The sequence below is a fragment of the Thunnus thynnus genome, chromosome 7 (genome assembly GCF_963924715.1).
Source record: "Thunnus thynnus chromosome 7, fThuThy2.1, whole genome shotgun sequence".
NCBI classification, from domain to species: Eukaryota; Metazoa; Chordata; class Actinopteri; order Scombriformes; family Scombridae; genus Thunnus; species Thunnus thynnus.
This window is the reverse complement of record NC_089523.1, coordinates 20225020-20239441: the sequence shown is the minus strand read 5'-3', so window position 1 is coordinate 20239441 and position 14422 is coordinate 20225020. Positions and strand designations below refer to the sequence as shown.

At 40.8% G+C, this 14422-nt stretch overlaps 2 protein-coding genes across 2 annotated transcripts; one reads left to right on the top strand and one right to left on the bottom strand.

The window, feature by feature from the left end:
- Nucleotides 1-173: 173 nt before the first annotated feature.
- On the bottom strand, nucleotides 174-5509 carry LOC137186138 (ribonucleoside-diphosphate reductase large subunit). The gene is made up of 4 exons (XM_067594820.1): nucleotides 5322-5509; nucleotides 1315-3296; nucleotides 767-955; nucleotides 174-686 (listed from the first exon to the last, which is right to left on the bottom strand). The coding sequence occupies exons 1-4, from the start codon at nucleotides 5338-5340 to the stop codon at nucleotides 492-494; spliced, it is 2385 nt and encodes a 794-aa protein (XP_067450921.1). The 5' UTR covers nucleotides 5341-5509; the 3' UTR covers nucleotides 174-491.
- A 2244-nt stretch (nucleotides 5510-7753) lies between these two features.
- qpctla (glutaminyl-peptide cyclotransferase-like a) lies at nucleotides 7754-14273 on the top strand. The gene is made up of 7 exons (XM_067594816.1): nucleotides 7754-8476; nucleotides 9816-9962; nucleotides 10057-10350; nucleotides 10758-10919; nucleotides 11153-11252; nucleotides 11347-11463; nucleotides 13582-14273. Exons 1-7 carry the CDS (start codon nucleotides 8258-8260, stop codon nucleotides 13725-13727), a joined length of 1185 nt encoding a protein of 394 aa, XP_067450917.1. The 5' UTR covers nucleotides 7754-8257; the 3' UTR covers nucleotides 13728-14273.
- The last annotated feature ends 149 nt before the right edge of the window (nucleotides 14274-14422 follow it).

The following is a 14422-nucleotide window of genomic DNA, read 5'->3' as shown; positions in this document are numbered from 1 at the left end:
TTTGATGATATCAGCTTGTGCTCTGAAATGTTGAGATGGGAATTCTTTTTTGTTTTTTTTATGTCCTGTAGTCTAAACAATTAATTACAAAAATGATCAGATGAGATCATTTGAAATGATTCGTTGCAGCCCTTCAGCACATTTTTAATGAAACCGACACAAACACAAACAACTTGCATATAAAACATTTTATTTTCTATTACAAACCTATTTTATTTGCGACATAAAATACACTTTAAGTACATTTTACTGTTTCTTATTGACCAAGTGAGTTGACAACATTTATTTAATAAAAATAATTCTATACATTCAGTTTCAAACTGCACATGAAAGTAGTCGATGAAAAGTGCTCAAGTTTGTTAACGGAAGCACTCGTAAGTAACCTCAGGTACATCTTTGAAAGCTTCAAGTCTTGCAACTAAAATGACCCTCTAACCAGACGACCTTTAACCTGCGTAAGTGAGCAATTATCGAGCGGAGAGACGACACGTTTAAGATCCGCACATGAGGCACTCGTCTCTGTTCTCCAGAGAACAGACCATGGCAGCCGTGTTGCGCTCCTTGATTTCCTGCTCCGTGGGTTTAGTGTCCGCCTGCGTCTCCTTCAGCTTCTCCTTGTTCAAGGTGAACTGGATGGGGTTGGCGGCGGGCTTCGTCCGCAGGTAGTACATCCCCGTCTTTAAACCCTGTAGAGAGGAAGAAACAGTTAGCACGCGTTGTTGGATCACAGCAGTCGTCTCTGATTCGTCCTCCTGGTCTCACTTACTTGTTTCCAGCCGTAGAAGTGCATGCTGGTCAGTTTGCCGTAGTTTGGCTCTGCGATGTGGATGTTCAGGGACTGACTTTGGTCGATGAAGGCGCCACGGTCGGCGGCCATCTTGAGAACTGTCTTCTGAGAAATTTCCCAGACGGTTTTATACAGCTGCTTCAGATCATCTGGAATCTCATCGATTTCCTGTTAAAGAAAATTAAGCAAACAGGAAAACTTAAAACAGCAGGAAAAAAATAAGCAGAAACTGTTTTGATTATTGCAAAACTGTCTGATTCCCACTATTGAAACATGAGGATTTGCTGCTTTTCTTTGTCTTATATGATAATAAACTGAATATTTGAGGTTTTGGGCTGTTTGTCAGACAATATATTTAAATCACAATGGAGTCAAGCTGTGAAACTTTCACTTAAATTAGTCTAAAACTGCCCAAAGTTAATTCTTTTCATGCAGTACCTTTAAATTTATCCATCCAGACAAAATAAAATCATCTCAACAATAAATATTTTGGTGATATGTGACCTTTATGATAAAAGATTGATTACCTGAATGGATCCGTTGTGAGCGATCAGCTGGTTCTTCATCTCCTCGCTCCACAGTCCTCGCTCCGTCAAGTCTTTGAGCAGGTGAGGATTGACGATCTGGAACTCTCCGGAGAGGACTCTGCGGGTGTAGATGTTGCTGGTGTAGGCCTCGATAGACTCGTTGTTGCCCAGGATCTGTGCGGTGGACGCCGTCGGCATCGGGGCCATCAACAGACTGTTCCTCACGCCGTGTTTGGCGATCTTCTCCTTCAGCAGCTTCCAGTCCCACAGGTCTGTCGGCGTCTTCTCCCACATGTCATACTGGAGGATGCCCTTGCTGACAGGAGAGCCTTGGTACGTCTCGTAGGCGCCGTGCTCGCGGGCCAGATCGCAGCTTGCCTCCAGGGAAGCGTAGTAGATGGTCTCGAAGATCTGGATGTTGAGCAGCTGAGCCTCGGGGCTTTCAAAGGGGTAACGCATCAGGATGAAGGCATCCGCCAGTCCTTGGACACCGATCCCGATTGGCCTGTGACGCTTGTTGGACTTCTCGGCTTCGGGCACTGGGTAGAAGTTGATGTCAATGATCTTGTTCAGGTTTTTCACGATTACTTTGGTCACGTAGGCCAGTTTTTTAAAGTCAAAGGTCCGCTCAGGGGTGACGTACATGTTGAGAGCGATGGACGCCAGATTACAGACCGCCACCTCGTCGTCACTGGTGTATTCAACGATCTCTGTGCAGAGGTTGCTGCATTTGATGGTGCCCAGATTCTGCTGGTTGCTCTTCCTGTTGCAGGCGTCTTTGTACAGCATGTACGGTGTACCGGTTTCTGTCTGGGACTCAATAATGGCGTGCCACAGTTGCTGAGCCTTCACCACACGCTTGACCCGGCCCTCCTTCTCATATTTGGTGTAGAGCGCCTCAAACTCCTCCCCCCAGCACTCGTCCAGCCCAGGAGCCTCGTTCGGACACATCAGAGACCAGTCTTGGTTGCTTTCCACTCTCTTCATGAAGAGGTCGGGGATCCACAGGCCGTAGAAAAGGTCTCTGGCTCTTTGTTCCTCCTTCCCTGTGTTTTTCTTCAGCTCCAAGAACTCAAACACATCAAAGTGCCACGGCTCCAGGTACATGGCGAAGGCTCCGGGTCTCTTGTTGCCTCCCTGGTCGACGTAACGTGCCGTGTTGTTGTAAACTCTCAGCATGGGGACTAGGCCGTTGGAGTTGCCGTTGGTGCCGGCGATGTAGCTCCCGGTTGATCTGATGCAGCTGACAGCCACGCCAATTCCTCCCGCTGATTTGGAGATGAGGGCGCACTGCTTCAGCGTGTCATAAATGCCTTCAATGCTGTCGTCCTTCATGGCGAGCAGGAAGCAGCTGGACAGCTGAGGCCTGTTGGTTCCTGCGTTGAAGAGAGTGGGGGAGGCGTGGGTGAACCACTTCTCTGACAACAGGTTGTAGGTCTCGATGGCTTCATCAATATTTTTTCCGTGGATTCCGACCGACACTCTCATGAGCATGTGCTGCGGTCGCTCGGCCACTTTGCCGTTGATCTTCAACAGGTAGGACCGCTCCAGAGTCTTGAAGCCAAAGAAGTTGTAGGAGAAATCTCTGTCGAAGATGATGGCGGAGTTGAGGCGGTCTTTGTTCTCGAGAACAATGTTGAGCGTCTCCTTGGAGATCATGGGGGAGTGGCGTTTATTCAAGGGGTTGACGTAGTTGTATAGATCCTCCATCACGTCACTGAACACTTTCTTCGTCTCCTTGTGGAGGTTTGAGACGGCAATCCGTGCAGCGAGGATGGCATAGTCGGGGTGTTTAGTTGTGAGCGTGGCGGCGATCTCCGCTGCTAGCGTGTCGAGCTCCACGGTGGTGACGCCGCTGTACAAACCCTGAATCACCTTCATTGTAATCTGGGCCGGATCCACAAAGTCGGAGTTCAGCCCGTAGCAGAGCTTCTGGATGCGAGAGGTGATTTTATCGAACATGACGCGCTCCTGGCGTCCATCTGAAAAAACAAAAACTTCTCAGTTAACCAAACTAAAATTACACAAATCAATAAACAATAAAGATGAAACTAAAGAATAGACTTTAGTAGTGTCTGTCTACTAAAAGACTTTTATATAAATATCAATATTTCTTATTTGTTAAAGCAAATGCTTTTAAATGCTATTAAACTGATTGTGTGTGATATATCACACACACAGTATACAGTGTGTGTGTGACACAGACACACAATCAGTTTAATAGAAGCATTTGCTTTAACAAATAAGAAAAGTTTGTTGATATTTATATAAAAGGCTTTAATAATATTTAATTCAAATACGTAGATGGGCTTAAAGGACAGCTGCCCAAATGAACCTTCATGCATGTTTCATGCTGTAATCATTCCTCCTGTTCATACTGGTAGAAGATCCCCTCAAATGTGTTTATTATGTGAGTGATGGGAACAAAATCCACAGCCAACATTTTGAGGAACACTAAAAGGACTAATGTTTGAGAGATATCTACTATCTACAGAGTTTGGTAACTCGTTCCACCACCGGGGAACTACTAAGTGCATTATGATTATCAGTATGAACAAGAGGAATGATGATTATGGCGAGAAAAACCTGTTTCAATGTTCATTTGAGCACCTGACTTTTGTTTGTTGACTTGAAATATTACGAACCTAACCTTTAACAGTTAGCAGCTTTGGTATTTTTAGTTTTAATACAAATTATTGTATCTTATTGTGATAATCAATTACCTGATTTTTTTGTCCTTGAATTTTAAAAAAGGGCTAAAAACCTCCCTACAATTATTTGCACCGCTGTCAAAGGCTCCAAGGGTTGAGTTTTGGGGGGAAGCTGTTTTTCTTTTGTCACTGTGCCGTACTTTCTCTGAAATACACTTTGAACAGAAATACTTTCAAATTGGATTAATACTAAAACAAACAGCCTGTGGCAGTGAACTCAGCTTCTTGCCACTTTACCACTAATTGTTAAAACGAGGGTTACTTTTCAAGGCCACAACAATTCATTGGCATTGTTTTTGTGACCATCAATTTCCTGTTTTTTTTTTGTTTGTTTTTTTTTAAAAATTGCTTTCCCTCCATGTAGTTTGGTCCAAGTACAGGACACACAACACAAAAGAAATTGTCATGCAAAGAACATAAACTACAAGCTAATCAAAACTCTTTACGAAAACAACTCAAACAAACAAAAGCAGCCTATAAGTTACCCTATATACACTTTTACTCAAAGAGAAAAGGGGAAAAAATAAAGATATATACCGTATTTAAACTATATAAACGAAACCATGGACTGTAGCTGCCACGTTTACAATATAATTTGTACACACATATTTAGATATACAGTACATATTCCTACTGTTTCAGAGTAAACAGGATCTTGAAATCCACAATCCGGTCACCTAGATGTAAAAACAGCAATTAAAGAAACCGCACCTTCCTCTAACCTCCAAATTTGTTTACCTCAGAGAGATAAAAGCAGTAGTTTGAGCTATTGAGCAGCTTTCATAATGCTTGAATAGATTTCACTTGAGCTCATTAACATTTCTCCCTCTCATAACTTCACTGGGGTCCATATTGACAGGCAGACAGGCCTTTTATAACTTTGTCTTTTTCGCGCCAAGTATAACAAAGGATTATGGCTGTAAACACAAACCTCAAATGAAAAACTGCAGAGAATGATTGAGAAATTACACTTTAATCAGTTAACGTTCACATGAACATCCATCTGAACATCAAGTGTTTTTTTTACACGTTTCAGACACATACTGGTTAACTTTAACGCTAATCAAGCTAGCTGTAGCCTGAGATGTAACTTAATACCAGTTAACTGGCTGCTTCTAGCAAACGTTAACTAACCATGTAAATTTCGATTTTGTGATATAACAACTGAGCAGTCGGGTTGAAGCAGCACAACCGTCTCTATCATTTCCTAATCGGTAAATCAACAGTATTGACAGTAGCACTGAAGCTAACTGAGGCCTTAGTTACACCGCAACATAGCAACAAAAAACGGCTCACCTCTCTTGATAACATGCATGCTGGCAGAGTGTGATGTGGCTCCTGAGTTTCCCGAGAAAACAGCAGCTCTCCAGCTACAAGTTTAACGTCTCCTCAGTAGCAAAACGTGCGGCTGAACACGAGCTCGGTCCCGGCGTCAAGGAAGAAAGCGCGAATGACTCCCGAAACTCCCGCTAACACTGTATTTGTACGGAAGGCGTCATCGCTGGGAGCAGAGACGGACCGGCGCTTAAGCCAATCAGTGGCAAGAGAAGACGGGCCTTAACGGCAGCGGACCAATCACAACTGTTTAGAACGTCAACTTCCTCTTCCGTTCATTTTCCCGGACTAAAATCTGGCGGGACATATATGAAAATAGAAAAGTAGGTCAAATAACAAGCTTTGTCATGATGACTCCATATTATCATATATGCAGAAATGTGAGTTTTCAAAATACAAAATCTGCCAATATTCAGTCTCTTTCAGCAAATATATTAAGAATATGAACGTCTTGGGCTATGTATTTCAAATTTTGACCAATAAAGTTGAAAAAAGTAAAAATAAAAAGATGCAGTACATAGTAAACATGTGTAACACATCACAGATGTCTCTCAAGAACCATCAGAGGGAAAATGAAAAGTTGTCTGCAGGCTTATCATAAATGGATTGACACTTTTTAAGATAAGATTTCTAATATTTATCCTGCAACTGATAAAGGAAAGATTATTACTGTGGAAAAATTTATATTTGCAATATGTAAAACTGAAAAGTTACCCCCCTAGTGGTCCCTATAATTGACCCACTGTACTCAATTTCTGAAATGCTATTCTGTGCCAGGTTTTCTGTGTGTTCTGTGTGTTATTTTGTGATAATTTGATTAAACATTAATGTATTTAGGAAAATTACCATGTAAGCATAAAATCAACAGAAAAAGTTATGATTTCTGACACAGGGTCTCTGTACAATTCAGCATCTCAAGATTTGTAAATATGTAGTCCTTTAGTGGTGCATATTAACAAACAAACTTGCAGAGTTAATCAAACTAATTGCACCACAGTGAATCTGTGGCCTTCAGAGCCCCTGATGATCCACCTGTGGCAAGACAGTGATAACTGAAAATGTGGCTCAATCATATTTAGGAGCAGGTGAGAAACAGGATAAATAATGATAAATATCTCTAAGATTCATCCTGATTACTATGAGCAGAAGGGCTACGGTGCAGTCAGGCCTCTATAGCTACCACTGAGGACATAGAGGTTCTTTTATGTTATATGTTATTTTTTCTGGGAATTTGTGTGAATTAGTGTGTTTTAGAAACCTGGATGGAGTTTATGTTCTACAGTTGATGATGGATATTTTATATGCTGCTTGCAGTACTTTTAAAGACTCAATATATTTACATTTGACTACTTTTAGGTGATTAAATAAATGAGGATTTATTATGGATTTCCCCACTATTTGTTTATTCATTCAATGAATGAATGAATATTTTTGTCATATCATTAAAAATGATCCATCCCACATGTGATTACATGACATGCAATTTCCATTACTGCAAGCCACATACTGTATGTAGTATGGGGAAAACATACAATAAACAAAAAAACAAAAAAACAATATAAACACTACCCATATAAACCATTTTTTCTTAATGACCAGGTGTTTGTCCAAATACTCACACAGAGCAAAGTCCACTTATTAAGTATAAGTATAATTTTAAGTATAATTTAATACATAGCCTATAATAATTTTAACATCTTCCATAAGGAAGTAATCATTTTTAGTTTTACTAAATAGTCCTTTAATCATAATACAAAGGGCAAAACAAAACAAAATGCGTTTCCTTTTTCTATTTAATTTATTTCACATAACTGACATCAATCCTGTTCTTCAGTACCATCATACTGTCCTGTTTCCAAATGTAATGGTGCGATATCACATCAAATATTGGGGAAACAGAATTTACAGAAACTATAGATGAACAATTAACTGAATAGATAAAATGTAAACATTAAAATAAATAAATTTTAAACTAAAATTATATAGAAATTAGACTTTTTGATGTCTGGTCTTTTTTTTAGTATGTTTAAACTCCTGGCTGCAGCACATAGATTGATGTATACATTATGTCAATATAGTACAATACAATATACAGTAAGTACAATATAATATATAATATGTCATTATGTATAAACTCTGTCTATATATCATTATGTATATATTATGACTATATGTAAATGTAAACATGTTTATAAAATAGTTTAGATCAGAAAAGTTTAAATCACCTTGAGGAGATGACTTACATGTCTCAGGTATTTATTTAAGCGTTAAATGCCTCATAGTTGATATATACAGTCTTCATTTTGTATATTTACATGTATTGTCTCTTTCTGCAGCACCTGATACTCCAGACCAGTAGGTGGTACTGGTTCACCTTTATGAACCGTAATAAAAACCATAGAAGAAGTTACACCATCGACGTCCTGGACTCAGTAGACGTTAAATTTGTACATATTTTATTGGGACTGCTGCACCAGAAGAGTTAGGAGGAGTTTTGTTGTATATTTCTTCTTTTGAAGCTATAATTAGATTAAAAAAAATAGTTTAACGCAGCAGGAAAGAGTTGCAGAAGCCAGAGATAGATATATATATATATGTATATATAGTTATTGTTTCTGTGTGAATGAATCCTAAAAGTCATGCCTTTAGAAAACTGTGCTGCAGGAGTCACACTGAAGATCTGGACCACTAAAGACAGACTGTCAGACCCGGAGGATGGGCTGCGATGTTGAACCAGGACCACACACAGCTGCAAATGTAACAACCGTACCGAAACACCACTCGTCTCATCCAGTCTACTTCCTCCACTTCCTTCCTGTGTGTATTATTGCCCTCCTGCATGCTCCACAAGTCAGTTTGGACACGTAGCTTGTTTAGCTGACGCTGCACCTCCAGTCATGTCCAGGTCCAGTCGGCGGTACAAACCTCTGCAGCAGAGCAACGGCGGCGGCTCTTTCCCCGGCTGTGACCGGGTGCGGATGCCCCGGGCCCGGGTACTGCTGCTCTGTCTCCTCGGTGTTCTGATGCTGGCGGTGGTTCTGGGAATCTACCTGTCTAACGACACGACCAGCGGGCATGTAAACCGTATGCCATTTGTAGATCTGACAAAAGACAGGGTAAGAGTTATCGACAACATATGTCACTAACATGTGTGAGCCATGAGTTTGGACTTGATGTTTGTCCTTTTAAATTGGAAAGATATAAATATTCATGCAAAAGTAGATTGTTTTAGATATTTCCCCTCAACATTTCTTCATCTACAGTACTTTTTTGTGTGTTTTTTTTTGTTTATGTTTGATCCATTAAAGAGGAGGTCAGTAACAACGTTCATTCAGCAATTTACAGTCAGTGCCTCTTCCCCCTGATCACACATGTCTCATTTCATCAGGGATGACCTGGTTTGATGTTGTTCATCCATTTCTTCCCTGTTATTTTATACTTTTAATTCCAGTCAACTCCATTTTTATTCATATAATATAGGCTATATGCCAAAATCAGAAAAAAATCACAAAGGGTATTACAATCTGTGCAATATAGGACTAGGGCAAAGCAAGGCAAGTTTATTTGTACAGCACATTTCAACAACAAGGCAATTCAAAGTGCTTTACATAAAACATAAAAGAAATAAAGACAGAATATAAAAGGACCACAAGGCAATATAAAAATACATTTAAATACAATTTAAAAAAGTGTTAAGTTGGAAATGAGAATTAAGCTAAAATAGAATAAGATAAAACAGGAGAATAAACGTCAGGGCTACAACTAATGATTATTTTCACTATCAATTAATCTGCCGATTATTTTCTTGATTAATCGTTTTGTCTATAAAATGTCAGAAAATAGTGAAAAATGCCCATCAGAGATTCCCAGAGTACAGTGTGACATATTCATGTTTCTTGTTTTATATGACTAATAGTCCAAAACTCAAATATATTCAATTACTGTTTATAGATGATGAAGTATAGCATCAAATGTCCATGTGTGACAAGCTGGAATCAGGATTATTTGGCATTTTTGCTTGACTGATCACTGAAACAAATAATTATCAAAATAGTCGCAGATTACTAATCTATTACCTGAATGATCAATTAATCGACTAATTGTTTTAGCCTCTTGCCTTAGATCTTCAATTTAGATCAAGAAAAGGAGTGAAACGAGGGAGAAACCTCATGAACAGAGAATGCATCCCTCCTCCAGAACAGACAGATGTTGTTTACACAGATGTAGCAATAAAATGACAGTATGAGACAAAAACGGACCAAATATATGTGAAGAAAATAGATCAGAGATGTGGAACACTTGTACCATAACGACCTGGAAACAGGACAGATTCTTGTTTTTCATTCTTGGTGACGTTATTACAAATTCCTACTTAACATTTTGTTCACTGAACACGTTGTTTTTCTTGCTGTTCCTCTTTTTCATCACAGATTTTTTTTTTAATCTCCCTTCCAGTTGTCCCACAAACCCAGTAAATGCTCTCCGGCTCAAATCCATCGTCTAGCCTCTCAGGTGGACGGGACTCGCCTTTGGGAGACTCACTTGAGGCCGATCCTAATAGAGCGGCTGCCGGGGACACAAGGCAGCCTGGCTGTTCAGCAGGTGTGTGTAAACAGCTTCCTCCTCTCTTCACATTTTCTCTTTTTTTTGTCTTTCCTCACTCATCTTTAATCCAACCTCTCTGCTCTAACATCAGCACATCACCTCCACTCTGTCCTCGCTGTCTGCTGGCTGGACCATCGACTTAGACTCCTTCCACTCTCCGACACCTCGAGGGAAAGTCTCGTTCACCAACATTATTGCCACCCTGGACCCTTCGGCTCCACGTAGGCTGCTGCTGACCTGCCACTATGACTCTAAGGCCCTGCCTCCAGACCCCCGGGCCCCAGAGAAGGTGTTTCTGGGGGCCAGTGACTCAGCGGTGCCCTGCGCTATGATCCTGGAGCTCGCCACTTCTCTGGATGCTCAGCTTAGATCCTTCAAACAGCAGGTGTGTGTTTTGTTACATGTGCATTGGAGCAGATGCTGACAGATTAATTTGTTTGATACATAAGCGCCCCTCCTTCTCTTCCTAGAAGTGACAAAGACAAACTCAGAGATGCTGACAAGAGAGAAGAGCTATTCCTCCCTTTTTTTCCTCCTTATACTCTCATTTCATCCCTCTGCCTCAGTGGCTGCAGCACAGGCTAGAAACTGCTGACTCCAGCCGCTTGTTTTGTGTGCAGCAGTCATCTGTATATAGCGGTATCTCTCCAGAGGCTGTGATTTATGCCGTTAGGAATATACACACTGCAACGACACTGCAGAGAGAGAAACCAGCCTCAGTCGCTGCTAGTTGAAAAGTGCATTTTAATTTGACTCTCCTTTCTTTTTTTTTTCTTTTTTTTTGCCTCCTAGAAACTTCCAGTGACTCTGCAGCTTGTATTTTTTGATGGAGAGGAGTCATTTGAAGAATGGACTGCTACGGACTCGCTGTACGGCTCCCGTCACCTGGCTGAGCGCATGGCCAACACACCTCACCCTGCTGGCTCCACACACACCACCATGCTGCAGGCTGTGGTGAGGAAACTGTGTGTGTCTGAATTATGTATGAACAGGCTGAATTTAGCAGCCGGTGTAAACACAGCCCCTTTTTAAACTTAACAGTAGTCAAGTACTCATTACTGTTTCTATGCTTCTGTGTTTTTTACATTTCTGTAATATGTAATGTGCCGTAATTTCATGAAAACTCTGTTTTAATACAAATTTCCAGCTACTGACTTCTCTGTTTTGACTTTAAACTCTCTCTCTAGGACCTGTTTGTGCTGCTGGATCTTCTCGGTGGTCCTGATCCACTGATTGCGAATCACTTTGACAACACGGCGCGCTGGTTTGACCGTCTGATTGCTGCAGGTAAATACTGGGAGTTGAAAACAAGCTTTTGCATGAATAATTTAAATCTCTCCCTGTTGCGTGCCCTAACTCTGCCGTCAACACTCATTCTCAGAGAAGAGACTCCATCGACAGGGTCTGCTGACGTCTCACCCATCAGAGCAGACCTACTTCAGGAAGGATGTGTACCTCGGACCCGTGCAGGACGACCACATCCCCTTCCTTCATAAAGGTGAGTGATAATGACGCACATACAGTAGACAGACACATTACAAAGATCAGTGCAGTAACCTGCTCCAGTAGAGTCCTCCTGTACAACACAACACAGACAAAACTAAATCTACATTTATGCATCCATCTATGTTAAACATTATAAATCTAATCCAGTTCATTAATAAAAACTCTGTAATCCATATAAAGCAGTATTCTGCAGCTAGTCCAGAATGCTGCTCTCATCACTCTCCATTCACTACACTGGTTCACTGTTGCAGCTCGTGAAGTGGAAGTGCTCCTTCCCCTTCATGAGCTCACAGTGGCTCATTTGGATCCAGGCTCTTCTCTATTTTTACCCCACAGCGGTGGATCGTGAAGACAATAGAGTTGCTGCTCACCTTCCACTGCAGGCTAAAAATTCACCTTTTCAAATGAGACCTTGACACCCCATGTCAGCGCGAATATCTCCCCCAAACTAGACTAGGTCAAAACCTAGTATATGGCTGGACCGTGTATGGTCAGTGTGTGAAATTGTGGCCAATGTGTTACAGGGATAGTCAGTGATAGTGTCTATAATGTGAAATCCTGGATATTAAATGTTCATCTGCAACTTTCTGTAGTGGTCCCAGTAATATTTGCTGGTAAAGTGAACTGAAGTAGCATCATATGACATGATTAAGCTACTTTTGAGTCAAAAAAAGAGGTTATAAATGCAGAACAATACTTTCCACTCATATGTTAAGCTGTTTGATTTGAAAGGGTTTTGACAACGTTTTGGGTGCAAATTCTTATAGCTTATAAGCTTATATTAGCCTTGTTTACTGCAGTTACAGTCAAATCAAGTGCACCTACAGAACAGCCACCCCACACTAAACTGATATAACAGCCACATGAGTCGCATGTTTTACCTGCAAGACTTGTGTTTTAATGCTGCTGTTCATCGTTTGTGATGTGAAAACATCAGAGAAATAAAAAGCTTGTGTCCTGGTTTTAGTTCAGTTATAAAATCCAAACACACCGCGGAACGTCTCCCCTGCTGGCTGCTGACAGCGCTGTCAGCCGGAGAGTCGATCACACCAGACGGTAGAGGAGACGCAGAGACGCTGTACATGTCAGTTTAAACAGGGGTTTAGGCGACTTTCCTGCATTTAACATTGGAGCTGAGAGCATCAAAGCTCAGAGCAGGAAACAGGAAGCTCTGTGTCACACCGCTGTCCTCTGCTTCCGTCATCTTGCACCAATTCATTTTGAAAGAGCAACGGCCAACAGGAAACTCCAACACTTGGTCAACCAACGGTGTAACTTCACCACTCACTCACAGACATCCACGGTTATAGGGCTGGTCTGTGGCAAGTCCAACCAAAAAGCAGTTGTACTTTATCACTAAACTGGCTGCAACTAACAATTATTTTCACGACTGATTTAATCTGCAGATTACCTTCTCTTTTAATCGCTAACTGTTAAACATGCCCATTCCAATTTCTTACAACCCAAGGTGATGTGATCAAATGTCTTGTTTTACCCAGTCAACAGTCCCAACCCAAAGATATTTAACTAACCATAGAGGTGAGACAAGAAAAAGCAGCCAATTCTCAAATTTAAGAAGCTGAAACCACCAAAAGTTTGACATTTTCATTTGACTTAAACAATTAATTGATTATCAACATAGTTGCAGATTAATTTTCTGTCGACTAATCATTGCAGCTGAACATGCTCTTAGTTTGTGTTTGGAAGGGATGCACTCCAATTTTTTCATTTTTAAATATGTTTATGTATGAGGGAAACAGGTTAAACTTACATATGTTGTGCTTCACATAGTTGTTCTCCATTTGTAAGTTTTGCCTCTGGCACTTCAAATTTCTGAGGACATCTAGCTCTTGTTTCTTTGTAGATTGAATGCGATTATTGTAAATTGTTTTGGACAAAATCATCCTCCAAATGAATGTAATGTTATATGTGTTTTGTATTTTCTTCCCTTTCTGTAACACACTGATGGCCAGTTTCATACATCCTCCTCCAAATTCAATAATCAGTTTTAAATTCTCTTTCCTGACCTAATTTTTCTATTACAATAAAAATGTTTTTACAATGTGCTCTGAAACTGTAAAGAGTTTGTTATCATCACTTTCTTCTGCAGGTGTTCCTGTGCTGCATGTCATCGCCACACCCTTCCCACAGTTCTGGCACACACTGGACGACACAGAGGAGAACATGCACCGCCCCACCGTGGAGAACCTGACCAAGATCATGGCTGTGTTCCTGGCAGAGTATCTGGGCTTCTGAACCCAAAACACAACATTAACGAGTACTGGTGATGCAACTCTGCCCACTTTTACCCCGTACTGAATACCAATGCGGTTTCATCACACTGGTGATGAATTAATTACCAGCATGGACCCAAATGTGTGAGAAGAACCTGGTAAAATGAACTAAATACTGAATATTTATCTATAAACCAGGACACCAGCTGAACTTTACCAAAGACTCGGCCCTGCTGGACTATCCAGTCTCTGTGTTTTCATCTGATAGATGAGCTAGAGACTGCTGTCCAAAGGTCTGGGCGTGTGATGTGAATACAAAAGAGTCTTAATTAAAATAACATCACACCAGCTGATGATGATGATGATGATGGTACCTGAGGAACAGTTTGAGTCTGTGAATTCAAAAGCACTCTAATTAATATTTTTGCTTTATTCCTGTGAAAAAAAATCATAGCCTTATACTTTCTTTAGCCCATGAATATGATTGAGATGCACTAATGTCTTCTTAAAGGCAGACTATGTAATCAGTTTTCCTTCTCTGGGGTGGCGTTAACACTGTTTATTACAGTGACAATGGTGAACAACAGCTAGTTTGTATGTGTGAATAAGTCTTTACCTTCACTTGAGTGAAGATCCTCTTGGCCTTACAACCTGCTGATATTCATTGCTAGCTGTAGTATGTGGCTGGCTACACTGCACATGTTTCAGTGTGATGAT

Bases quoted from the DNA above. Each gene is read 5' to 3' on its own strand.
- qpctla (XM_067594816.1), top strand. From the start codon at position 8,258: ATGTCCAGGTCCAGTCGGCGGTACAAACCTCTGCAGCAGAGCAACGGC. The intron at 8,477-9,815 runs GTAAGAGTTATC...TCTCCCTTCCAG, and splicing joins TAGATCTGACAAAAGACAGG to TTGTCCCACAAACCCAGTAA. The intron at 10,920-11,152 runs GTGAGGAAACTG...CTCTCTCTCTAG, and splicing joins CCACCATGCTGCAGGCTGTG to GACCTGTTTGTGCTGCTGGA.
- LOC137186138 (XM_067594820.1), bottom strand. The intron at 956-1,314 runs GTAATCAATCTT...TTTCTTTAACAG, and splicing joins CTCACAACGGATCCATTCAG to GAAATCGATGAGATTCCAGA. The intron at 687-766 runs GTAAGTGAGACC...TCCTCTCTACAG, and splicing joins ACTTCTACGGCTGGAAACAA to GGTTTAAAGACGGGGATGTA.